The following is a 25,933-nucleotide window of genomic DNA, read 5'->3' as shown; positions in this document are numbered from 1 at the left end:
AGCAAGTCCTAGAGGAGATGCTGGCATGAGTGCAGGGCTTGCCTTTGGTACACGTGGGCCCTTAGCATCCTGCAGATGCCCGTCCTCCCCCTCCGTCCGCATGCTCTCTCCTTAGGAAGCCCGAGCCTCTAAGCCAGGGGGCCAGTTCACTGTCCCTCAGACCGCTGGAGGGCCGGACTATAGTTTAAAAAAAACTATGAACACATTCCTATGCACACTGCACAAATCTTATTTTGAAGTAAAAAACCAAAACGGGAACAAACACAATGTCTGTATTTGCGTGTGGCCCGGCCGTAGTCGGAGGACCCTGCTCTAAGCTGAGGCTGTGAGGAGAGCTCACGTTCCCCTGTTTGTTCAGACTTTGTAGACCTACAGGAGCTACTGCAGCACCTGGACAACAATTTTAAATACTGGAAAGGACTCGACGAAATGAAGCTGCGGGGCGTCCGACCACCTCTGGAACCAAAATAGTATGTGAACCCTCTTCCTTGTTTTTTTAAAATATATTTTATTAATTTCAGAGAGGAATGGAGATGGAGCGAGAGAGAGAAATATCAATGATAAGAGACTGATCAGCTGCCTCCTGCACGCCCTACACTGGAGATTGAGCCCACAACCCAGATATGCCCTGCCTGGGAACTGAACCATGACCTCCTGGTTCATAGGTCGACGCTCAACCCCTGGGCCTCGCTGGTTGGGCTTCCTTGGTTTATCAGCATCACACAGACTAAGAGGAGGAGGCAGCTGTGGAGTCAGTGAGAGCCACATTTTATAGCCAACATTGACCTCGGACTCAATGTGGGTTTTCAGTTTGCTGGGGAGAGGGTTCCTGCCTTGACCACTATCACGTTCACCCACCTCCTACACCTTTGCCACCTCGATCCTCACCCTCGTGGTGAAAAGGGGTGTAGGTGGTAAAGTCCATAGTGAGGGTGAAGGGATAAAGTTGGTTCAGGTCAAGATGGAGGTGAAAATGGTGAATCTCAAGGTGCTGAAAGTCATTGTGAAGGTCAAGCTGAAAGCAGCAAAGGTAAGGAGATGATGGGGTCAAATGTGGTGGTCAAGGTGAAAATGGAAAAGTTCAATTGAGGATGAAAGTGAGGGAGTAAGAGAGAAAACCAAGATGGTGGCATAGGTAAACACAGGAAATTGCTGCCTCACACAACCACTTCAAAACTACAACTAAAAGACAAAACAAACATCATCCAGAACCACAGGAAGGCTGGCTGAGTGGAAATTCTACAGCTAGAAGAAAAGAGAAAAGCACTGAGACTCAGAGGAGCTGCAGAAGTAAAGTGCAAAGGTACGGAGGCTCGAGCGTGCGGAATGGGGCTGGCAACGGAGGACGCCAGTGTCTTTTGCAATTGGGAGGGAGGCACAAGCTCCCGACAGCCCTGACTCCAGTTCCGAGCGAGTCTCTGGGGACCCAGACTCATGCGGGGAGAAACTGGACTGTCTGGTATTGGGCGGAACTCAAGGGCGGCTTTCTCTCAGAGGTGCTGGCAGCGATTACCGGGACACTGAGACCCGGGGCCTCTTAGGGTAGGACTGAGGAGCAGCCATAGCTGTTTGCTCCAACCTGTTCATTCCCTGAGACCCGGCCCCACCCAAGCTGTGGCAGAGGCTTTTGCATATGAAAGTTCTGGCCCTTTGAGATCTACAATTACCTAACAAACTGCAGCTGGATCAGAGAGACCCAGAACTTCCAAAAGAAGGCCCAAGGCCCCAGAGCAGCTTGCATTGCTTCACAGCTGGGCCTCATCTGGGCACCTCCAAACCCCAAACAAGGAAGGGGAATCTGCAGATCTCTCCATAGCTCCTGCTGGGTAGCCTCAGGCAGAGGCTAAATTAGCACCTCCTTAGATCCAAGAGCCAGTGTACCCAGGGGTCAGAGTGGGACCATCCAGATTACAACTCCTCAGATCCATAAGGGGCACACTCAGGGGGCAGACTCAGGGAACACCAAAGCCCCACTGAAGCAAGTCTTCCCCAGAAGGGTGTCTTCAGCACAGAAGTTCTCCCACTGCAGACACAGCTGATCCTCACAGCCAATTGGCCTGGAGGTCAGTTCCTCCCAGTGATACCTACAACAATCAAGGCTTAACTACAATAAGACTGTGTACACAGCCCACAAAGGGGTGCACCAACAGTGTCCACCTCAGGTAATTGGGGAGGCTGTGCCACTGGGCCCTATAGGACACCTAGCACAGAAAGCCACTCTACCAACACAGGGAAGCATAAAAAATGCAGAGACAAAGAAACCGGTCACAAATGACAGAAATGGAGGAAAGCAAATGACTGGATATAGAGTTCAAAACCATGGTTATAAGGTTTTTCAAGAATTTCCTAGAAACCGCTGATCAATTTAGTGAGACCCTCGAGGATATGAAAAAGGACCAACTAGAAATTAAGCATACACTGACTGAAATAAAGAATAATATACAGAGATCCAACAGCAGACAAGAGGATCCCAAGAATCAAGTCAAAGATTTGAAATATGAAGAAGCAAAAAAACACCCAACCGGAAAAGCAAAATGAAAAAAGAATCCAAAAATATCAAGATAGTGTAAGGAGCCTCTGGGACAACTTCAAGCGTACCAACATCCGAATTATATGGGTGCCAGAAGAAGAGAGAGAGCAAGATATTGAAAACCTATTTGAAGAAATAATGACAGAAAACTTCCCCCACCTGGTGAAAGAAATAGACTTCCAAGTCCAGGAAGCGCAGAGAACCCCAAACAAAAGGAATCCAAAGAGGACCACACCAAGACACATCATAATTAAAATGCCAAGGGCAAAAGACAAAGAGAATATCCTAAAAGCAGCAAGAGAAAGACAGTCAGTTACCTACAAGGGAGTACCCATACAACTGTCAGCTGATTTCTCAACAGAAACTATGCAGACCAGAAGGGAGTGGCAAGAAATATTCAAAGTGATGAATAGCAAGAACCTACAACCAAGATTACTTTATCCAGCAAAGCTATCATTCAGAATTGAAGGTCAGATGAAGAGCTTCACAGATAAGAAAAAGCTAAAGGAATTCATCACCACCAAACCAGTATTATATGAAATGCTGAAAGGTATCCTTTAAGAAGAGGAAGAAGAAGAAAAAGGTAAAGATACAAATTATGAACAACAAATACACATCTATCAACAAGTGAATCTAAAAATCAAGTGAATAAAAAATCTGATGAACAGAGTAAACTGGTGAATATAATAGAATCAGGGGCATAGAAAGGGAGTGGACTGACAATTCTCCGGGGGGAAAGGGGTGTGGGAAGAGACTGGAAAAAAATGGTACACCTATGGATGAGGACAGTGTGGGTGGTAAGGGCAGAGGGGAGCTATGGGGGGGGGGGGAGAGGAACAACTGTAATAATCTGAACAATAAAGATTTATTTTTAAAAAAGTGGAGTAAAGGTGATACAGGTAAAGGTGAAAGAAGAGGAGATAGTGAAGTTGAGGATGAAGGTAGAGGTAGTGAATATGATGTTGAAGGTGGCAACAGTGGACGAGGCGGGGTAAAGTGGTGCAGGTCAGACGAAGGAGGCAATGGTGGTGGTGAATCTCAAGGGGCAGGTAGTGAAGGTGAACTTTGCCAGTGAAGGAGGTGGTTGAAGGTCAATGTGAAGTGGCCACGGTGAAAATGTAGGTGGTAAAAAGGAGAAGGTGGTAAGGTCAAGGTGAAAGTGAGGGCAAAGGTGGTGAAAGTCAAGTGCAACAAAGGTTGCCATGGATAAGGAAGAGTGTGAAGGTAGTGTCAAGAGGAAGGTTGCAGCAGTGAAGGCGGTGAGTGAAAGGGAAGGCAGTGAAGATCAAGTACAGCGTTTCTCAACCTGTGGGTCGCGACCCCTTTGGGGGTCGAACAACCCTTTCACAGGGGTCGCCTAAGACCATTGGAAAACACATATATAATTACATATTGTTTTTGTGATTCATCACTATGCTTTAATTATGTTCAATTTGTAATAATGAAAATACATCCTGCATATCAGATATTTACATTACGATTCATAACAGGAGCAAAATGACAGTTATGAAGTAGCAACGAAAATAATTTTATGGTTGGGGGTCACCACAACATGAGGAACTGTATGAAAGGGTCGCGGCATTAGGAAGGTTGAGAACCACTGATCAAGTAACAGGTGGAAACGATAAAAGGTGGTGAATATGAAATTCAAAGTGAGGATGAAAGTAGTGAAAATAGTAAAATTGTGGTGGAAGGTGATGGTGGTGAAATGATCAAGGTGAAGATATAGGTGGCATCAGGGAAGGAATTAGATGAAGGTGGTGAATTCAAAGGGTAAAGATGATGAAGGTGAAGGTGCTGAAGGTAAAGTGTGGATGGTGAAAATGGTGGGGCAGGTGGTGAAATTGATATGCAAAGATGAAGGCGGTAAATGTGAAAGTGAAGGGGGTAAAAGTAGTGAAACTCGGGTAACAGTGGTGCAGGTCAAGGGAATGATGAAGTTCAGGGTGAGGATGAAGATGGTGAGGGAAGGTGGTTTCTGTTGAGGTGGGTAAAGGTTACATGGGTAAAGATGTGTTGAAGATGATGAAGTCAAAGGGAGTGTGTAGGTGGTGAAAGTGGTAAAGTTCTTTAAGGTGAAGGTAGTGAATGTTGCATCAGTGAAGGAAAAGTAGTTAATTTCAAATTGAGATGAAGGTAGTGAAGGCAGTGAAAGTTGAGGTGACAGGGGTCAAGGTGAATAATACGTTGTGAGGGTGAAGGTGTTGAAATTGAAGGTGAAATTCAAAGCAAGAGTGAAGTTGGTGAAGGGGGCAAAGATGAAGGGTGTGGACAGGTAAAGGTTATGCACATGATGTTCAAGGTTGAGGTGGGTCAAGGTGGCGAAGGCCAAGGTGAAACTTGTAGAGGAACTGAAAACCTCTCAAACTTACCGTGAAATCCTGCATGTGGCAGTTTCTCACAGGGTTCAGCACTGAGAACACCTTATGGCATTCTAACCTTGTTCCACATCACAGAAGCTACTGATGGTTATTTCAACCACAAATTTTGAGGTGGATTACTAGTATCAATTATTAAAGTGTTTATTACAACTTCAATACTTTCTAAGAGTTTAAAAATACTTCAAAGCCAACTTTAAATGGTATGACCAAATTTACATGATTCATATTCATTAAATATGTAATATTTAGTATACACTTATTTTCACATGCTTACTGATTTTAGAGAGGAAGAGAAACATCTGTTGGTTGCCTTCACCATATGCACCCCAACACGGAATCAGACCTGCAACCTTTTGGTGTCAGGACGATGCTCCACCAGGGCCCGATAGAGATACTTGTACATGTGAAATTTTTATCCAATTTATGCTAATCAGGAAACGCTGTTTCTACAGGAGAAGGCTCCTTCTGTCTGAAACTGGACCTCTGAAACTGCTCTACTCGCCTGATGTACTTTGCCAGCGATTCTACAAATTAAAAGAAATTAGGACTGAACACTTTTTCATAAAATTTTATTAATGACTTTTTCCAGAAGTTTGCCTTATTTTGTAGTGTTTATACCAAATATTGTCATAGAAACATAGCAAACAGAATATTTACTAAATTGACTTTTTAAAACCAATCTGTTTTTATCTTCATAGGTAATTTTTAATTCTAGATATTTATAAAGGTTCTGTATCTTCACACTTTCAATAAATGTAGTACCATAAAAAATTATGACATATCAAAGAACTTGTTATTTCATTTTAAACTTACATTGCTTTTCCAAGATAAAAATGAAATTAAACTATTTGTAAGAATTCATGTGTCACCTTTTCTTTGGTGTTTCATAAGACTGACAATATGTCATCTTTTTCGCCCTCTGAATGAAGAAGACTCCTTTATTGACAGAAAGATTAATAGTTTAGTGACTACTTCAGGTTCACAAAGGTCATGAATATGTTGAAAAATTCTCAGAAGCTACATGGATTTCAAGCACCCAGAAGAGATGACAGGGCCCACCCCGCAGGGGTCTCTCTGTCTATGGAAAGAAAGACCCCTTCTTCCTGTTGGTAATTGTAGGCTGAGGTGGGAAGGCCCTCCCCTCCTCCTCCAGGTGCTAGGGAATGACTCCCACAAGGAACCGGCCACGCGAGGTGAGAGCAGTCAGGCGCTGCCTGGAATCTGCACCACATACGTGAAGAGAGGAAAGAAGCAATAGAAACCTCAAGGTAAGCCAACGGAGTTTACAGAATAACAGGGAGATTTCACAAAGGACCAGATAGACATTCTAGATTTGAAGAGCATCATCATCGAAACAAACACACCTTTACAGGTTTAACAGAAGATGAGATTTTACTAAACACAGAACCAGTGAATCGGAAGGCTTAAGGTAGTCAGCATGCAGCAGGGAGAGATTAAAAATGGGAATAAGAGGAAAGTTAAAATAGAATGACACATTTCAAAAAGGGGAGAATACATATGGACATGCACCGCCCACAGGAAACCTAACAGGCCCTCAGACTTCCCAGAAGTAGCTCCTCAGATTTAAAGGGATCAATAAACCCACACGACACCCTGAGTTCAGAGAATAACCTGAAAGCTGTGAGGAAAGACCTTGTTCATTCCACTGTCAAGGAACTAGTGTTAGACTGCCAGCAGACATCTCATCTGCAGAAGACAAAGTAGTAACGTTTTCAAAATCCTGAAGGAGATGGTCAGCCTAGATTTATATATCTAACTGAGCTAGCACTCAGAGAGAAGGTAAGATAAACGCAATTCCAGCCATGCACACACAGGCCCTGTGGGGAGAAATGCCAAAAGATGTATAAAGTGAGTCCAGAAAGAAGAGCTGTTACAGAAACCAGTGGTAAATGAAGAGGTGGCGTAAGCACATGGGCAAAGCTAAAAGGACATTGTGTGGGGAAATAACAGTGAAGCGTAGTCGGGAGTAGGAGGAGCAGGTATCCAAAGTAGGATAAGGTAAATGTTCAGCTTATCCTAAAAGAGTGTTGTGTATTATAGATTAGACCTTCAATATTACAAGTTCAGGGAAATTGTCAAAGGAACAAAAATATGTGGGATTTAAGCCACTGGCGAGGATGTGGAGAAAGGGGGACCCTTGTGCACCAGGGATGGAATGGTAAATTGGTGCATCCACCAAGGAAAACAACGTGGAGGCGCCTTCAGAAAATTAAAAACAGAGTTACTGTATGACCCAGCATTCCTACTTCTGGGTTATTTATTCCAAGAAATTCAAAACACTAATTTGAAAAGACACATGTACTCCTATGTTCACTGCAGCGCATTTACAACAGCCAAAACAAGGACGCAACCTAAGTGTGCACTGATGGGTGGAGGGATAAGAATGATGTGGTGTGTGTGTGTACACGTGAGAGAATACTGCTCGGCCATAAGAAGGAACAAAGCTGCCATTTGCAACAACATGGGTGGACCTAGAGGGTATTACACTCGGTGAAATAAATCACACAGAGAAAGATGAATATCACAGGATTGCACTTACATGTGGAATCTAAAAAATAAACTCATAGATGCAGAGAACTAACTGATGGCTGCCAGATGGGATGAGGGTGGGTGACTAACTGAAAGGGGTGGGGGTTTGAGTACAAACTGGCAGGGAATAAAGTCAATAATAGTGTAATAGCCCTGGCCAATGGCTCAGTGGTTAGAGCGTCAGCCCATGTGCTGAAGGGCCGTGGGCTTGATTCCCAGTCAAGGGCACAGACTTGGTTGCAGGTTCCCCAGCCTAGTAAGGGCACGTGGGGGAGCAACCAATCGCTGTGTCTCTCTCACGTCAGGGTTTTTCTCCCCACTCCCTCCCTCCCACTGTCTATAAATCAATGGAAAAAATACCCCCCAACGAGGATTCCAATATTATTTAAAAATACCCTCCAACAATAATAATACTGGAATAACTATGGGTGGTGTCAGGTGGGTACTAGACTTCTTAGGGGATCACATCGTAAGGTACAGAAATATTTAATCCCTATGATGTACACCTGGAAGTAATAAAATACTGAATGTCAATAGTAACTGAAAAAATTTTTTTAATTTTGTCATGTAGGGTTAAGCTTTGGAGGACCACAAACCACTGTGATAGGATTTTCTGCCTTCCTCCAGACAGACGGCACCTGATTGCCTAGGCCTACAAAAGAGGGAATGACAGCTACTGGACACAGGGTTTTATTTGGGAGTGGGGGCGGGGGACAAAACGCCCTGCACTGTGGTGGTAAATGCACACCCCTACGAACACACTGAAAGATACTGAGTTGTAAATTCTCAACGGGTGAACTGTATGTCAAGTGAAGTTGTTAAAAAGAAAAAAAACAATGAAATTGTGGCCTTAGAGTATGGTAACTAGACCGTTTAAACACGGCTGCCAGTGACCCTGCCTCCTGGAATTCACAAGTGACTGAACCGAGAACATGGAGAAGTGTCACATCCCAGAAGTGGCTCCAAAAGGCAGGGGGTTCATCTCCTAGGGCTGCCATGACAAATGACCACACGCTGGTGGCTGAAAACGAATCCATTTCCTCATAATTCTGGGGCCAGGAACTGAAATTGAAGTGCCAACAGGCTCTCCCTCTGAGAACCACCCCATGCCTCCCTCCCAGCTCGCGGCCACTGCCAGCATCCTCCCTCCCTCCCCTCGTGGGGCCCTCTGTGCCTGTCTGACCTCTCCTCTTCTCGGGGCCACTAGTTATTCAGGGCTCACTCTGCTCCGAATCTGTGATTTCGTTTCACAATCCCTAACTAGTTACATCTGAAAGACCCTGTTAACACGTAGTTCACGTGCTGGGGTTCCGGGGATCTGAATTGTGGGGGACACTATTCAACCCTTTACAGATGATGATATCAATCTCGCTCACACTCTATTGTTCCTATTTGCTTGCTCGGATGAAGCAAGCTGCCATACTGTGAGCTGTCCCCTGGGGACGCCCACGTGGCATGGAAGTGAGGTAGCCCCAGCCCACGGCCGCCGTGGAGCCTAATCCTGCGACCAGCACCCACTCGGGGTGCTGTTCACAGACGAGACCACAGCTCAATAGGCACCTTGATTCCAGCCTAAAGAGAAAACCGGAGACAGACACTGCAAGACAGTGGATGTTGTTTTATCCGTAAATTTGGGGTAATTTGTTACATAGTGACAAATACCACATGTACCACACATCAGAGCTAAAGAGTGAGGGAGACCGACAGATGTCAACTGGCTAGACTCAACTAAGGAAAAAAGGGAAAAGACCCACAGAAACAAAATCGGAAATGAGAGAGAAGTCACCACATCACAGTTACACAAAGGATCGTACTAGAATGTTATGAAGGGCTATATGTCACCAAATTCAGTAAGTTCCTGGAATTATATAACCTTCCTGGTCTAAATCATGAAGAACTGGAATATCTAAATAGAGCGATCAGTAGTGAGGAAATTGAAACAACCATCAAAAACCTTCCAAAAAATAAAGTCCAGGACCAGATGGCGTCACCAGTGAATTCTACCAAACGTTCAAAGAAGATTTAAAACATATCCTTCTCAAACTCTTCCAAAAAAATTGAAGAGGCAATACTTCCTAACACATTCTATGAGGCCAACAAAACCATGATACCAAAACCTGGCAAAGATATCACAAAGAAAGAAATTACAAACCAATATCTCTGATGAATACAAATATAAAAATCCTAAACAGCCCTAACCGGTCTGGCTCAGTGGATAGAGCATCAGCCTGCGGACTGAAGGGTCCCAGGTTTGATTCTGGTCAAGGGCATGTACCTGAGTTGTGGGCACATTCCCAGTAAGGGGGGGGGGGTGTAGGAGGCAGCTGATCGATGTTTCTCTCTCATTGATGTTTCTAACTCTCTATCCCTCTCCTTTCCTCTCTGTAAAAAAATCAATAAAATATATATATTTTTTAAAATCCTAAACCAAGTACTAGCAAAATCAAATACAACAGTACATCAAAAAAATAATACAATCATGTGGGGTTCATTCCAGGGGCAAAGGATGGGTCAAAATACGCAAATCAATTAATGTAACACACCACATTAACAAAAGAAGAATAAAAATCCTATGATCTTATCAACAGATGCAGAAAAAAACATCTGATAAGATACCACAGCTATTTATGATTAAAACACTCAATAAAATAGGAATAGAAGGAAAGTACCTCAATATAATGAAGGCCATGTGTGATAAACCCTCATCTAATATCATACTCAATGGGGGAACACTGAAAGCTTTTCCTCTAAGATCAGGAACGAGATAAGGATGTCCACTCTCACCACCCTTATTCAACACTAGTGGCCCGGTGTACAAAATTTGTGCACATAAAAAGGGAATTAATTAGAGGAAATATTTTAATATTGCCCTTTTAATTTGCCCTTCCTCTATAATAGAAGTGTCAGAGATGAAAGAAAATTAGTAAAATGTATATGAAAATCTTCCTCCTGTCAGTCTGGGGCATGCCATGGGACTCAGAGTCAAGTCCCGGCACACCTGTGTGCACTTCGAAATCACGTGAGACCCAGACCTGGCCAGCCCCACCCCCGTCAAGCCCCGCCAGGAGGGGGGTGCAGCCTCAGGTCCCCAGGCACACCCTCAGGTCCTCCGGCCCAGCACTGGGGTGGGGGGCGCGGCCTGAGGTCCCCCAGACTAGCACTGGGGCAGGGGGTGCAACCTGAGGTCCCCCGTCAAGCCCCGTCAGGCAGGGGGTGCGGCCTGAGGTCCGCCATCAAGCCCTGCCGGGCTGGGGGTGTGGCCTCAGGTCCCCCGCTCCGGCCTGGCGCCTGCAGCCTCAGGTCCCTGCTGATCGCTCATTACGGGAACCCCGCCTCCACTGTGGGTGCAGCCATCTTGTGATGGCATGGTGGCGTGAGGGTCAATTTGCATATTACCTTTTTATTAAATTGGATAGTGCTGGAAGGCCTAGCCAGAGCACTAAGGCAAGAGAAAGAAATAAAAGGCATCCAAATAGGGAAGGAAGAAGTCCCCACTTTTGGGGATTACATGATTCTGTATATAGAAAATCCTAAAGACTCCATCAAAAACTATTAGAAACAAATACAGTAATGTTGCAGGATACAAAATCAATGTGCAAAAGTCCATCGCCTTCCTGTATACTAACAATAAAACTTCAGAAAGATATGAAAAAAAACACAATTCCTTTTGCAATTGCAACCAAAAGAGTAAAATACCTAGAAATAAAAAAGAACATGAAAGACCTATATACTGAAAATTACAAAGCATTATGAAAAGAGATTGAAAAAGACACAACAATATCTAAAAATATCCCATGTTCATGGATTGGAAGAATCAACAGTCAAAATGGCCATACTACCCAAAACAATACAGTAGGACCTTGTTTCTCAAACTTAACGCATTCTGGAAGGCTGTTCAAGAAGTGATTTGTTTGAAAACTGAGTCATTTTCTCTCATTAAATATAATGTAAATTGAATTAATCCATTCCAAACCCCAAAATGGTTCCGTTTTAACCTTTCTTATATACAGTGCACATCTAATGTACTGTCTATAAACAAACACTTCTTGCCCCGGCTGGTGTGGCTCAGTGGATAGAGTGTCAGCCTGTGGACTGAAGGGTCCCGGGTTTGATTCCGGTCAAGGGCACATGCCAGGAGTTGTGGGCTCAATCCCCAGTAGGGGGCATGCAGGGGGCAGCTGATCGATGATTTTGTTCATAAAGGTCAAAACACTTTATGAACTTGACCCCAAATGCAAGGGAAATAAAGCCAAAAAAAGAAAGGAATGGGTCTACATCAAACTTATCATTGATGTTTCTATTTCTCCCTTCCTCTCTGAAATCAATAATAATATATTTTTTAAAAAAACACTTCTTTTCTTAAATTTATTAAACCATCCATACTAACCTTAAAGGAATTTTTCATCTATCACTGTCTCAGAAATGCTATAACCAGCTACTTGCTTTTTATTTATCCAATCAACAACAGTTTTTCTAACTATTCAGTTGCCTGAGATTGTTGTTTTGTGAGCACTTTCACACCCTTAGTAACATTAACACTCTGCATGACCTCTTTATGTTTTAAAATTGTGATAATCATCTATTTCTATTTTGCCAGCAACTACTAAGACATTTTTTCTGTGAACAACTTGGTTGAGAACTGAATCGTTCAAAATAGGAGATATTCAAGAAATGAGGTTTGACTATATACAGATGTAATGCAATCCCCATCAAAATCCCACTGTCATTTTTTAAAGAAATAGAATGAGAAATCATCAGATTTGTATGGAACCACAAGATTCCAGATAGCCAAATCAATCCTGAGAAAAAAGAACAAAGCTGGAGATATCACCCTACCTGACTTCAAATTATACTACAGAGCCATGACAATCGAAACAGCATGGTATTGGCAGAGAAACAGACACACAAATCGAGAGCCCAGCTATAAAACCACCTGTTTATGGACAGATGATTTTCGACAAAGGAGCCAGAAACACACAATGGCGTAAAGAAAGTATCCTATCTAATAAAAGAGAAACATGGTAATTAGCTGTACCTCCACTACCCTTCCCATTGGCTAATCAGCGAGATATGCAAATTAACTGCAGCCAAGATGGCAGCCGGCAGCCAGGCAGCTGAAGCAGAACATGAGGCTTGCTTGCTCCAATGACGGAGGAAACCAACGTTCCCCGCCTGCCACCGCCTGGCTCTGAGCTCCTGAAGCAACAGCTCCAAAAGATACACTGTTTCAATTATAGAAGCTAAAAGATGGCGGTTAATTTGCATATACCAGTTGCGAGGTTAGACTGAGGACAACATGGAGGCCAAGCGGTACAGAAGGGAGCTAAGTAGAGCCCTCGAGGACAGAAACGGAGCCAAGGCTGTGGAGGTGGGAGGGCAAGCCCAGCCACAGCGGCTGTGAGCCAGAGGGGCAGCGGCTTGGGGGCAAGGAGCAGCGTCTGGGAGCGGGAGGGGAAACCCAGCAGGAGCCCCTGGGAGCGGGAGGGGAAACCCAGCAGGAGCCCCTGGGAGCGGGAGGGGAAACCCAGCAGGAGCCCCTGGGAGCGGGAGGGGAAACCCAGCAGGAGCCCCTGGGAGCGGGAGGGGAAACCCAGCCGCAGCAGCTTGGAGTGGGAGCAAAGCCTGCCTCAGCGGGTTTCGCTCCCCTCTCTGCTTCGCTCTAGCCGCTGGAAGCCCTGTTCTTGCAGGAATCTTCCTGCAACGGGCCTCTAGTCTATAATAATAAAAGTGTAATATGCAAACTGACTGAACGACTGAACAGTGGAACGACTGTCCGGACGACCTTCCAGATCACCTTCCGGATGAAGCTGGGGCTGCGAGGGCCTACTATTGCACAAATTTTGTGCATCAGGCCTCTAGTCTTCAATAAATGGTGCTGGGAAAACTGTAAAGCCACATGCAAACATATGAAACTGTATTACAGTTTGTTCCCATGTGCAAAAATTAATTCAAAATGGATCAAAGACCTAAATATAATACCTGAAACAATAAGTTACATAGAAGAAAATATAGGTATGAAACTTACGGACCATGGTCATAGAAAACACTTTATGAACTTGACCCCAAATGCAAGGGAAATAAAGCCAGAAAAAGAAATGAATGAGTCTACATCAAACTAAAAAGCTTCTGCACAGCAAAAAAAAAATTGACAACAAAACTAAGAGGCAGCCAATAAGATGAGAGATATTTGCAAACAGTAGCTCTGACAAAGGTTTAACTTCCAAAATATATAAAGAACTCATAAAACTCAACTCCAAACAAACTACCCAATCAAAAAGTGGGCAAAGGACCTGAAAATACACCTCTCCCAAGAAGACATACGAACAGCCAATAGATAGATGAAAAGATGTTCAACCTAACTGGCAATTAGGGGAATGCAAATCAAAACTACAATAAGGTACCACCTCACACCTGATAGAGTGGCCATTAGCAACAAGACAAGCAAAAAGTGTGGGTGAGGTTGTGGAGAAAAGGGAGCCCTCACTCACTGCTGATTTGCATCCCCCTAATTGCCAGTTAGGTTGAACAGACACATAAATTGAGAGCCCAGCTATAAAACCATCTGTTTATGGACAGATAATTTTCGATAAATTTCTCTGCCAATACCATGCTGTTTCGATTATCATGACTCTGTAGTATAATTTGAAGTCAGATAGGGTGATATCTCCAGCTTTGTTCTTTTGGTACAACCACTATGGAAAGCAGTCTGGCAATCCCTCAAAAAATTGAGAATAGAGCTACTATACAACCCAGCAATTCCTATCCTGGATATTTACCCCCAAACCTCAAAATCATGTATTCACAAAGATATATGCTCCCCTATGTTCATTGCAGCATTCATTATTCATGGTGGCCAAGATATGGAAACAACCAAAGTGTCCAGCAACAGAGGACTGGATAAAGATGTGGTCCATATTCTCAATGGAATACTGCTCAGCCATAAGAAAGGATGAAATAGTGTCATTTGCAACAACATGGAGGGACCTTGAGAACATTATGCTAAGTGAAATAAGTCAGTCAGAAAAAGCTAAGAACCATGTGATTTCACTCATATGTGGGATGTAAACCTTAAACTCATGAACACAAATGGCAATGTGGTGGTTGCCAGAGGGAAGGGGGTAGGGGGGAAAGGGGGGCCCTAATATAAGGTGACAGGAGACGATCTGACTTTGGGTGGTGGGCACATGGTGCACTATACAGATCTTGTAACATAGAAACCCACATCTGAAACCTATATGTTCATGTTGACCAATGTCACTCCAATAAGTTTAATTAAAAAGAAAGAATTGAGAAAAACCAGACTCAACCAAAAGACTATTAGAAACACTAAACAAAGCTGTGGGATGTACAAAATCCAGTGTTCAGCCCTGGCCGGTGTTTCTCAGTGGTTAGAGTTAGAGTGTTGGCCCACGCACCAAAGGGTCACGGGTTCGATTCCCAGTCAAGGTCACATACCTGGGTTGCAGGTTTGATCCCTGGCTCTGGTTGGGGGGGGGGGGGTGTGGGAGGCAACCAATTGATGTGTCTTATATAAATGTTTCTCTCCCTCCCCCTCTCTCTCTCCTCTTTCCACTCTAAAAATGAATGGAAAAATATCCTCAGGTGAGGATTTTTAAAAAATCCAGCCCAGCCAGGGGGCTCAATGGATGAGAGTAGACAAATGAACCAGGACAGGAGGTCACAGTTCAATTCCTAGTCAGGGCACATGCCCAGGATGCAGGCTCAATCCCCAGTAGGGGACATGTAGGAGGCAACCAATCAATGATTCTCATCATTGATGTTTCTCTCTCTCTCTCTCCCTCTTCCCTTGCCCTCTGAAATCAATAAAAATATATTTTAAAAATCCAGTGTTAATATATACTAACAATGAGATAACAATATCCAAAAACAAAATGAAGAAAACATTCCCTTTACAAATGGAACAGAAAGGATAAAATACCTAGGAATAAACCTAACTTAAGGTATGAAAGACTTGTACATGGAAATTACAACACATGAAGAAACTTGAAGAAGACACAAAGAAACAAAGATATTCCGTGTTCATAGTTAAAATGGCCATATTACCTAGAGCAATCCATAGAGTCAGTGCAATCCCCATCAAAATACCAATAACATTTTTCAAAGAAATAGAACACCCCAAATAGCCAGAGCAATCATGAGGGGAAAAAGAGCAAAACCAGAGGTATCACACTCTGTGACTTCAAATTATACTACAAAGCTACAGTCATCAAAACAGTAAGATATCAGCAGAAGCACAGACACACAGACCAATGAAATGGAATTGAGAGCCCAGAAATATAACCACACATATATGGCAACTAATTTTTGACAAAAGAGCTAAAAACATACAAGGGAGAAATAAAGCCTCTTCAATAAACAGTGTTAAAAAAAAATTGGAAAGCCTCGTATGCCATCTGACACCATACATAAAAATTAATTCAAAAAGGATGAAAGACTTGAATATAAGACCTAAGACAAAAAAAATACATAGAAGAAAACATAAGTACTAAGTTTTTGTGAACTTGATCCTAAAGATAAGGGAAGTAAAAGTAAAAATGAATTGAATGGGACTACATCAAACTAAAACAAAACAAAACAAAACAAAAAAAACTACTGCACCGCAAAAGAAATCATCAACAAATCAAAAAGACAACCAACTGAATAACAGATATTTGAAAGCTATACCTCCAATACGGGGCTAATATCCAAATATATAAATAACTCAAACAACTCAACAACAACATCCAATTTAAAAAATGGTCAGGGGACCTGAACAGACAGTTCCCAAGAAGACATTCAAATGACCAACAGATATGAAAAGATGGTCAACGTCATTAGCTATCAGGGAAATGCAAACCAAAATCACAACAAAATGGTTATTATCAATAAGACAAGAAGTAGCAAGTGTTGGAGAAGATTTGGAGAAAAAGGAACCCTCTTGCACTGCTGGTGTGAATGGAAGTTCGTACAACCATTCTGGAAAACAGTAGGGAGGTTCCTCAAACATTTAACAATAGAGCTGTACCCTATGACCCAGCAACCCCTCTTCTGGGTATCTACCTGAAAACTTGAAAAATGCCCATAAAGATGTATGCATCCCTACGTTCACTGTAACATTATCCATGGCAGCCAAGACATGGAAACCAATTGTGTCCCTCATCAGATGATGAGATATATGTACACAATGCACTACTATTCAGCCATAAAAACGGATGTAATATTGCCATTTGCCACAACATGGACGGATCTTGAGTGTACCATGTGAAGTGAAGTAAGTTAGATGAAAAAGGACAAGAACCACAGAATTTCACACATATGTGGGATATAAAACAGAAAGCAAGAAACGAACAAACTCATAGACAACAGAATGGTGGTGACGAGAGAGGAGGGGATCGGGGTTAAGGGGGTCAAATATATGGTGACAGAAGGATACTAAACTCTGGGTGATGAGCATGCAATATATACACGATGTATTACAGAATTGTACACCTATAAGTTATATAATATTAATAACCAATGTTGCCACAATAAATTTAATTTTTGAAGAAAAGAGCTGAGCCTGGCCAGCATGGCTCAGTGGTTGAGTGTTGACCTATGAACCAGGAGGTCCCAGTTTGATTCCCAGTCAGGGCACATGCCCGGATTGTGGGCTCAATCCTCTGTGTGGGGGGTGCAGGAGGCAGCTGATCCATGATTCTCTCTCATCAATGATGTTTCTCTCTCCCTATCCCTCTCCCTTCCTCTCTGAAATCCATAAAAATATATTTTTAAAAACTAAAAATTAAACATAAAAGTACTAGAAGAAAAAAGCTCTCATCCCACAGAGCAACAAGGCTGACATAAAATAAACCCAGAGTTCAGGCACATAAAACCCTGCTAATTTTGGCCATGTTTAAGGGACAAGATCATAGGCCCCGGCAGGCCCGGAGGGGCGGAGAGGGTGCTGGGGTCGGAACTGCACTAACTCAAACCCCAGTCGGCAAGGTGGGACCACAAGGAAGTGTCACCACAGCTCTTTGTAAGGCTGAGAAATTAGAAACAACCACAATACCCAACCCCAGGTAACTTTTAAGGAGAAAAGTTTGGGATGATGCCACAACCTTTGCAGTTCTTTGCAGCTATTAAACGTGATGACTTAGGAGCTAATTCAGTGAAATGGGATGACCACAAAGCTGCATTTTTAAGTAAAAACAACTTGAACGGCATATACGGAATGACCCATTTTGGGGGGAGGAGGCACAAAATGAAGGAGACACACGGGGCGTTTCCCGTGGTTCTCTCTGGAGGCCGGGAAGAAGGGGGCTTGGCTATCTGCCTGGTTTTTTTCTGGATTTTCCTAAACTTAATACATTTGATTACTTTTGCGATTAGAAAGCCCTAAGGTTTGAAATCTGAATGACTGAGAAGGTGGTGTGCGTCCCATAACTAGGTAACTAGGAAGAGGAGGAGAATGGATGGGTGAGGGCAGACGACAGTTCAGGTTTGGATGGAACTTAGTCTGAGGGTCTGTGGCCCTCCAGGGACAGGAGGAGCCGGCTGGGGGTGGACCCTGGACTCAGTGCTGTTAGCTCCGTGGACGTGACACCAGCCTTGAACTCGTCAAGGGCCAGGCGGGGAGGGGACGGCTCAGGGCACAGCTGCATCCCTGGCTGCTGTGGACGAGGCCCAGGGCACCCCGGCTGGAAGGAGCCCTGCAGGGGGTGTCCCCCCGATGGCCCTACTTCCTGCCTGAGCCCCTCACAGAGGACGCTCACCCCCACCGGGGGAGGACGGGGCAAATGACCTTCGCTAGTGTATCCCTCAGCAGGTGAGAGGCAGAGCAGTGACATTTCAAACAGGAGCAAAGGTGACAACCTTGGAAAAAGACAGGCTTGCCCGCCCACCTCGCTGGGGCTGGACCTTCCAGAGAGGGCAGGGAAAGATCAAAGAGAAGTAGGGCGCTGTTTTGCTCCCCAGTTTTCTACAAAAGACATCATTAGAGTGGACAAACTGGCTTCTTTTTTTTAATTATTTTTATTATATTTATTATTTAAATATATTGTTATTGACTTCAGAGAGAAAGGGACTATAGAGATACTGAAACATCAATGAGGAGAATCATTGATCGGCTGCCTCCTGCGCTGGGGATGGAGCCCGCAACCCGGGCATGTGCCCCTGACCAGAATCAAACCCTTCAGTCCGCAGGCCAAGGCTCTATCCACTGAGCCACACCGGCCAGGGCAGCAAACTGGCTTGAGTCACAGGAAACCTTCCCCCCCCCCCCCCCCCCCCGAAGACTGGGATCAGAAACAATGGAGCAGGAGCCATGAAAATCATCAGCTCACCTCACACTTAGGAAGAAGCTGAGTAAACTTGGAACAGTGTGTCTCCTGCTATAAAGAGGAAATTTCAGAAAGTTAGGAGCCACCACACTGAACACAGTTAATTACATGCCCTTCACTCCACTCGCACGGCCTCATGCCATGAGAGAGAGAGGGGTGTCCGGCCCCTTCTCTAGGCCTGCGCCCTGGCTTCTCTAAGGGTTAGCGGACCAGCCTGGAACATGCAGGTCAGCCGTCTGCCATCCGGGCCTGCACACAGGATGCTGCAGAACCTGGTTTAACAGACGCTTTCTTTGCACAATGAAGGGCCCTGCAATGAAGTGAGGTGTTTTCACAAGTCATCCTCCCATTTCCTCTCACCCCCATTTCACCAAAAAGCCTCAAACGCCCGCCGAAAAGCTCCATCCTTGTCCCATGGACTAGATCCAGGTTAATCTAAAAAAGGAGGAAACGCACTCGGCCACCAGGAAGCAATAGCTTCAACTCAGGGGCCAAGAACACCGCTGTAGACAGAACAATGCAGGAGGCGGCCGGGAAGGTCGGGCAGCTGGACCCAGCGGTCATGGCCACTGAGAGAGAAGAGGGCCCAGTGCAAATGACCCGGATGGAGGGTGGGTTGGCAGGGTTTCTAAAAATAGAAGTAATGGTTTAAGAATTCATCTGAGGATTTTCAGATATTAAAAATAAGTTTCCTCCCAGGCACGGAGATTGGCCTCAGATCTTAGCTCGAATCGTCCCCAAAAACCTAGTGACTTAGCCACAGACCTGAGTTAAACCCCCACTGCCCACAGGGGGCGTGGAGCTACCAGAAGGAACATTATTTCAGAAGAATAAAAAATTATTTTCCTTCCAAATGGTTTTATGAAGGGTGAAGAATCAAGTCTCCTGTAAAATTAACTTTTAAAAATTGAAAATTTAAAATATTATTTTTATTATGCTCCATTAAAAAACTGATGGTTTCCAGAATTTCACCTAAGAGTAACAATGAAGAGAAAATAAAACAAAACACACACACACAAAAATGAAAACAAGCTAATACAAGGATAAAAGAAACTCAGTTTCCTCGTAGCCGAAATAAAAACAGAACAAGATCAGTTCAATAACAACAAAATAAGCTAGCTGTCTAGAAGTCTTTTCTTTTTTAAATCTTCTCCAGAGAATTTGTTTTTATTGATTTTCAGAAAGTGAGGAAGGGAGAAAGAGAGAAACATCGATCCATTGCCTCTCACACATGCCCTGACCTGGGATCAAACACGCAACCTTTTGATGTACAGGACGATGCTCCCACCAACTGAGCGACCGGGTGTAGGAAACAGGCCTCTGTGATCCATCTCCAGCATAAACCAATGGAAACAGCTACCGAATTCCCCGACAAACAGAATGTAAAGGGGAGGGGAGAGGATCCAGCATCAGGTGGAAACCCCCGAGGTGCCTGCTCCACTAGACTGGGGGGGGGGGGGGGGAGCACCTAGAAAGGGCCTCAGCCCGATTTTTTTAAATGGCCCAATGGGAGGCAGTAAGACCTAGGCAACAGGTGTTGGTGAAGATGTGGAAGAAAGGGAACCCTCACGCGTTGCTGGAGGGACTGCAAATTGGTGCAGCCACGATGGGAAACATTATGGAGGCTCCTCAAAAAATTAAAAACAGAACTACCATATGACCCAGCAATTCCACTTCTAGGTATTTGTCCAAAGAAACCCCAAACACTAATTAGAAAAGATACATGCATCCCTATGCTCACTGCATCATTATTTACAACAGCCAAGATATGGGAGCAACCTCAGTGCCCATAGATAGACAAATGGATAAAGAAGAGGTGGTACATCATATACACCATGAAATATGACTCAGCCACAAAAAAGAATGAGATCTTACCATTTCCGACAACATGGATGAACCAAGAAGGCATTATGCTAAGTGAAATAAGTCGGACAGAGAAGGACAAATAGTATGTGACTTCACTTACATGTGGTATCAAAGAACAAAATAAGTAAACAAACAAAACAGAAACAGGCTCATAGATACGGAGAACAAACTGAGGGTTGCCAGATGGGAGGCTGGGGGACTGAGTGAAAAAGGTAAAAGGACTAATACGTACAAATTGATAGTTTGCAAAATAGTCATGAGGATGTCAAGTACAGCACAGGGAATATAGTCAATAACACTGTGATAACTATGGATAGTGCCAGGAGGGTACTAGATTTATCGGAGGGTCACTTCATAAATTATATAAATGTCTACCCACTGAAACTTAGTAATATTTGAACATCTGAAACCAATATAAATATTACTTTATATTCAACTAATATAAATATTAGTTGAATGTCCACTGTAATTGTGAAAGACAATAAAATTTTTTAAAAAAGGGAATATATTCAAGAAGTAGTCTTGGAAAAACTGGACAGACACACGCAAAAAAATGAAGCGGCCACTTTTCAATACAAGAAACTCAATCTATATAATACATCACGGTAGTAGGAGAGCAAACCACACAATCATCTCAGTTGACACAGGAATGGCATTTCCAAAAGCCAACCCTCTTTCATGATAGAAACTCTCAGAAACGAGGAATAGAGGGAAGATTGCTCAACACAATAAAGGACATTTATGAAAAGCCCACAGTGAACATCATGCCCCATGAGGAAAGCTTGAAAGCGTGCTCGGTCCTCTCACCAGTGAGAAAGGAATGCCTGCTTTCAGCACTGCTACTGAACCTTGCCCCAAAGTTCTATCCGGAGCAATTAAAACAAAGGAAAGGCATCCAAATTGGAAACAAATTAGATGACCATCTCTACTTGCAGGTGACATGATCCATGCAAAGAAACTCCCAAGGAACGCAGGCAAGAAAGCTACTTGAGCTAATAAACAAATCCAGCAAAATCACAGAGTACAGAGTCATCACACAAATTCAGCTGTGATTTTACACACCAGTAATGAGCAATTAGAAAAATAAAGAAAGCAGTTCCGTTTACAATAACATCTATATGTGGGTTTTTCTAAACCAAGCAATCCCTAAATTCTCTGTAGACACAAACTGGACGGGCTACATTTTAATTCAACTCTCCCTCTCTCTTTTGCTTTGTAATCCTCACCTAAGGATATTTTTCCATTGATTTTTAGAAAGAATGGGAGAGAGAGACATCAATGTGAGAGAGACACATTGATTGGTTGCTCTTGACCGGACTCAAACCTGGGACCCTTTAGTCCAAAGGGTGATGCTCTTTCCATTGAACCAAACTGGATAAGGCAAAAAAAAAAAATTTATTTTTTTAATTAAAAAAGAAGGAAGCAGGGAGAACCAAGATGGCGGCATAGGTTAACGCCGGAGTTTGCTGTTTTGAACAACTACTTCAAAAGTGAAACCAAAAAAAGGAAGGGACATCACCCAGAACCACAGGAACGCTGGCTGAGTGGAAGTCCTACAACTAGGAGGAAAGAGAAACGCATACGGACACTCAGAGGAGGCGCAGTGCTGAAGTCAAATTCTGAGGTGCGGAGTGCGCGGAGCGGGCTGGCGGCGGAGGGCGCGGTTGTTGTTTTCAATCGGGAGGGAGTCGCAGACTCTGAGCACCAGATCCGGGCGAGTCTTTCGGGACCCAGACTCAAACGGGAGAAGCGGGACTGTCTGGCTTCGGTCAGAGCGAGTACAGCTTTCTCTCCGAGCTTTGCAGCGGGTGCTGGGACTCAGAGAGGCAGAGCCCCTGGGGACAGGACTGAGAGCCGCCATAACTGCTCTCTCCGGCCCACCCTGTTGATCCTGTGCGACCCGCCCCGCCCAAGCCCTGCACAGAGGCATTTGCCGGATAGCCTCAGGCAAAGGCTAGATTAGCACCTCCCTAGAGGACAGAAGTTCTCTCACTGCTGACACAGCTGATTCTCATAGCCACTTGGCCTGGAGGTCAAACCCTCCCTGGAATTAGCTACAACAATCAAGGCTTAACTATAAGACTGCGAACAAAGACCACTAGGGGGTGCACCAAGGAAGCATAACAAAATGCGGAGACAAAGAAACAGGACAAAATTGTCAATGGAAGAAATAGAGTTCAGAACCACACTTTTAAGGTCTCTCAAGAACTGTTTAGAAGCTGCCGATAAACTTAATGAGATCTACACGAAAACTAATAAGACCCTCGATCTTATATTGGGGAACCAACTAGAAATTAAGCACACACGGACTGAAATAACGAATATTATACAGACGCCCGACAGCAGACCAGAGGAGCGCAAGAATCAAGTCAATGATTTGAAATGCGAGGAAGCAAAAAACATCCAACCGGAAAAGCAAAATGAAAAAAGAATCCAAAAATGCGAGGATAGTGTAAGGAGCCTCTGGGACAGCTTCAAGCGTACCAACATCAGAATTATAGGGGTGCCAGAAGATGAGAGAGACCAAGATATTGAAAACCTATTTGAAGAAATAATGACAGAAAACTTCCCCCACCTGGTGAAAGAAATGGACTTACAGGTCCAAGAAGCGCGGAGAACCCCAAACAAAAGGAATCCAAAGAGGACCACACCAAGACACATCATAATTAAAATGCCAAGAGCAAAAGATAAAGAGAGAATCTTAAAAACAGCAAGAGAAAGAAACTCAGTTACCTACAAGGGAATACCCATACGACTGTCAGCTGATTTCTCAACAGAAACTTTGCAGGCCAGAAGGGAGTGGCAAGAAATATTCAAAGTGATGAATACCAAGAACCTACAACCAAGATTACTTTATCCAGCAAAGCTATCATTCAGAATTGGAGCTTCACAGATAAGGAAAAGCTAAAGGAGTTCATCACCACCAAACCAGGATTATATGAAATGCTGAAAGGTATCCTTTAAGAAGAGGAAGAGGAAGAAAAAGGTAAAGATACAAATTATGAACAACAAATATGCATCTATCAACAAGTGAATCTAAGAATCAAGTGAATAAATAATCTGATGAACAGAATGAACTGGTGAATATAATAGAATCAGGGACATAGAAAGGGAATGGACTGACTATTCTTGGGGGGGAAGGGGTGTGGGAGATGTGGGAAGAGACTGGACAAAAATCGTGCACCTATGGATGAGGACAGTGGGTGGGGAGTGAGGGCGGAGGGTGGGGCGGGAACTGGGAGGAGGGGAGTTATGGGGGGGGAAAAAAAGGAACAAATGTAATAATCTGAACAATAAAGATTTAATTTTAAAAAAAAAAGAAAAAAAAATAATAAAAAAATAAAAAAAATAAAAAAAAAAAGAAGGAAGCAGGAGTCCATCTTCTAAAATATTTTTAGCTACTAAAAATAATTGACACTATTATTAATTTTGCTAGCTATCAAAATGGTCACACAAATCTGATTATGCAACGAGGAATATTTTAACCTAAAGAAATCAAGTATGATTCTAAAGAAAATCATACAGTAAATTGAAATCCATTTGAAAACAGCATGTTCATGCTGTCCCATTTGATACTTTTCATTCATTTATTTATTTATTTATTTTTGCCTTAGGCATGACCTTTGTTCGCTTGGACACTGTACAAATATTACAATTTCCTTTTGCTCCCAAATGTATATAAATAATCTTTACATAGGAATCCATTCTTTACTGCAAATCTTTCTAAATCTCTGCAGGTGGCTCTGAAGGAGGGTAAATGAATGAACATAAGAGGGGCTAAGGGAGGGGGTGTGTGGGGGGGAAAGAGGGGTGTTGGGCCAATCCTCAGGGACTCACCTGCCCAGAATCCTACTTAGAGACCTCTCTGTTAGCACCCCACCACCACCACCATCACCACCTCCCACAGGCAGGGCTCAGGGCCAGGCAGAGGGGGGCACGGGAGAGGCCCAGGAGGAACATAGGGTCCACTGGCGGGAAGAAATGAAGCGGGTTAAGGGTGATGATGGCAAATGCCCAGCTCCACGCCAGCTCCCTCCTGAGAGGGGGAGGGGGAGGGGTGGCAGGACGGGGCGGTGGAGTTAGACAAGCTGCTCTATGGAGTGAATTTGAGTCCTTGTTCTGTGACACTGGGTGGCAGTAGAGCCTGGGCTCAGGGAGGGAACACAGTGGAGGAAGTTTCCAGAAAAGAAGAGGCAAATATTCTGGCTCTACCATGGAGGGGCTGAGCCCTTCCCCTGCCCTCCCAGCCCGGTGCAGGGTCAGTGCAGGAGAGCGAGCTGTGGCCGGAACTGTGCGATGAGGGGAGACTGGGGAAGCCTGGAGTCGGTGGCTCTCAAGCTGTAGGGATGGGTGGCATTTGGTAATTTTTCAAATGCAGCTTTATTCACGAGTCTAAAGCACACTGTTACAAAACAAGAAAACAAACAGCCCTAGTCGGTTTGGCTCAGTGGACAGAGCGTGTCCCCCGCAGACTGAAGGGTCCTGGCGCTGGTTGCAGACTCAATCCCCGGCCCTGATTGGGGCCTGGGGAAAGCATCCAATCAATGTGTCTCTCTCACATCAATGTTTCTCTCCCCCTCCCTCCCACTCTCTAAAAATTAATGGAAAAAATATCCTCAGGTGAGGATAAAAAACAAAAACAAAGCACATTCTCTCAATCTCCCTCCCTCCTCTCTCTCTCTCTCTCTCTCTCTCTCTCTCTCTCTCTCTCTCTCTCTCTCTCACACACACACACACACACACCACACTGTTACAATCCACTGATTACATTTACTTTTGCAAGAGGAGGAAGAGTGATTTACACTATTTTTTTTCTACACAGACATCTAGAAAGATCAACTTCACAACAAGAAGTTCATTCACATCCCACACAATAAAACAGTCTAGCAGAGTAGGGTGAGTAAATGGAACATGAGATTTTGAGAGAACACTATTTTATTCATTGTTCCAAAATGCTGCTGATGTTCTAGGAATTAATGATTGCACCAGAAATAAAACTGCGTGGACCTCATCCTGCCTTCTAAAAGCTTACAAGTTGGGGCAGCATTGTACGCCTTGTGCATAAGTATAAGTTTCATGTCCAAAGGAAGGGATGCTTCCCTAAAACTTCAGTAAATGCTTCACTGAACAATAAACCATTGATACATGCATTTCTTTTCCCCACTCCAAATAGAATATAGGCTCCCTGAGGGCAGACAGCAGTTCTGAATTAACTACTATCTCTCAAGCACCTAGGAAAGTACCTAACAGATACTTAATAAGTATCCTATATAATAAAAGCCCAG

General features: G+C 43.9%; 1 protein-coding gene across 3 annotated transcripts in view; it reads left to right on the top strand.

Moving 5' to 3' along the window:
- The window catches only part of PDE8A (phosphodiesterase 8A), a 412,152-nt gene that overhangs the window by 124,864 nt on the left and 261,355 nt on the right, over positions 1–25,933 (top strand). Inside the window, exons 23-24 of one of the 3 annotated variants that reach the window (XM_059678008.1) lie at positions 359–470; positions 5,364–5,768. In XM_059678008.1, the coding sequence (XP_059533991.1) occupies positions 359–470; position 5,364 (113 nt within the window). In that variant the 3' untranslated portion in view covers positions 5,365–5,768. Of the gene's footprint in view, positions 1–358; positions 472–5,363; positions 5,769–25,933 lie in introns of those variants that run through there. The other 2 variants (XM_059678007.1, XM_059678009.1) reach the window with 2 other exon arrangements.

This window comes from Myotis daubentonii, chromosome 21 (assembly GCF_963259705.1).
Source record: "Myotis daubentonii chromosome 21, mMyoDau2.1, whole genome shotgun sequence".
Classification (NCBI taxonomy): domain Eukaryota; kingdom Metazoa; phylum Chordata; class Mammalia; order Chiroptera; family Vespertilionidae; genus Myotis; species Myotis daubentonii.
Note: the sequence above shows the minus strand (reverse complement) of the source record. Positions and strands in the feature narration are given on the sequence as shown.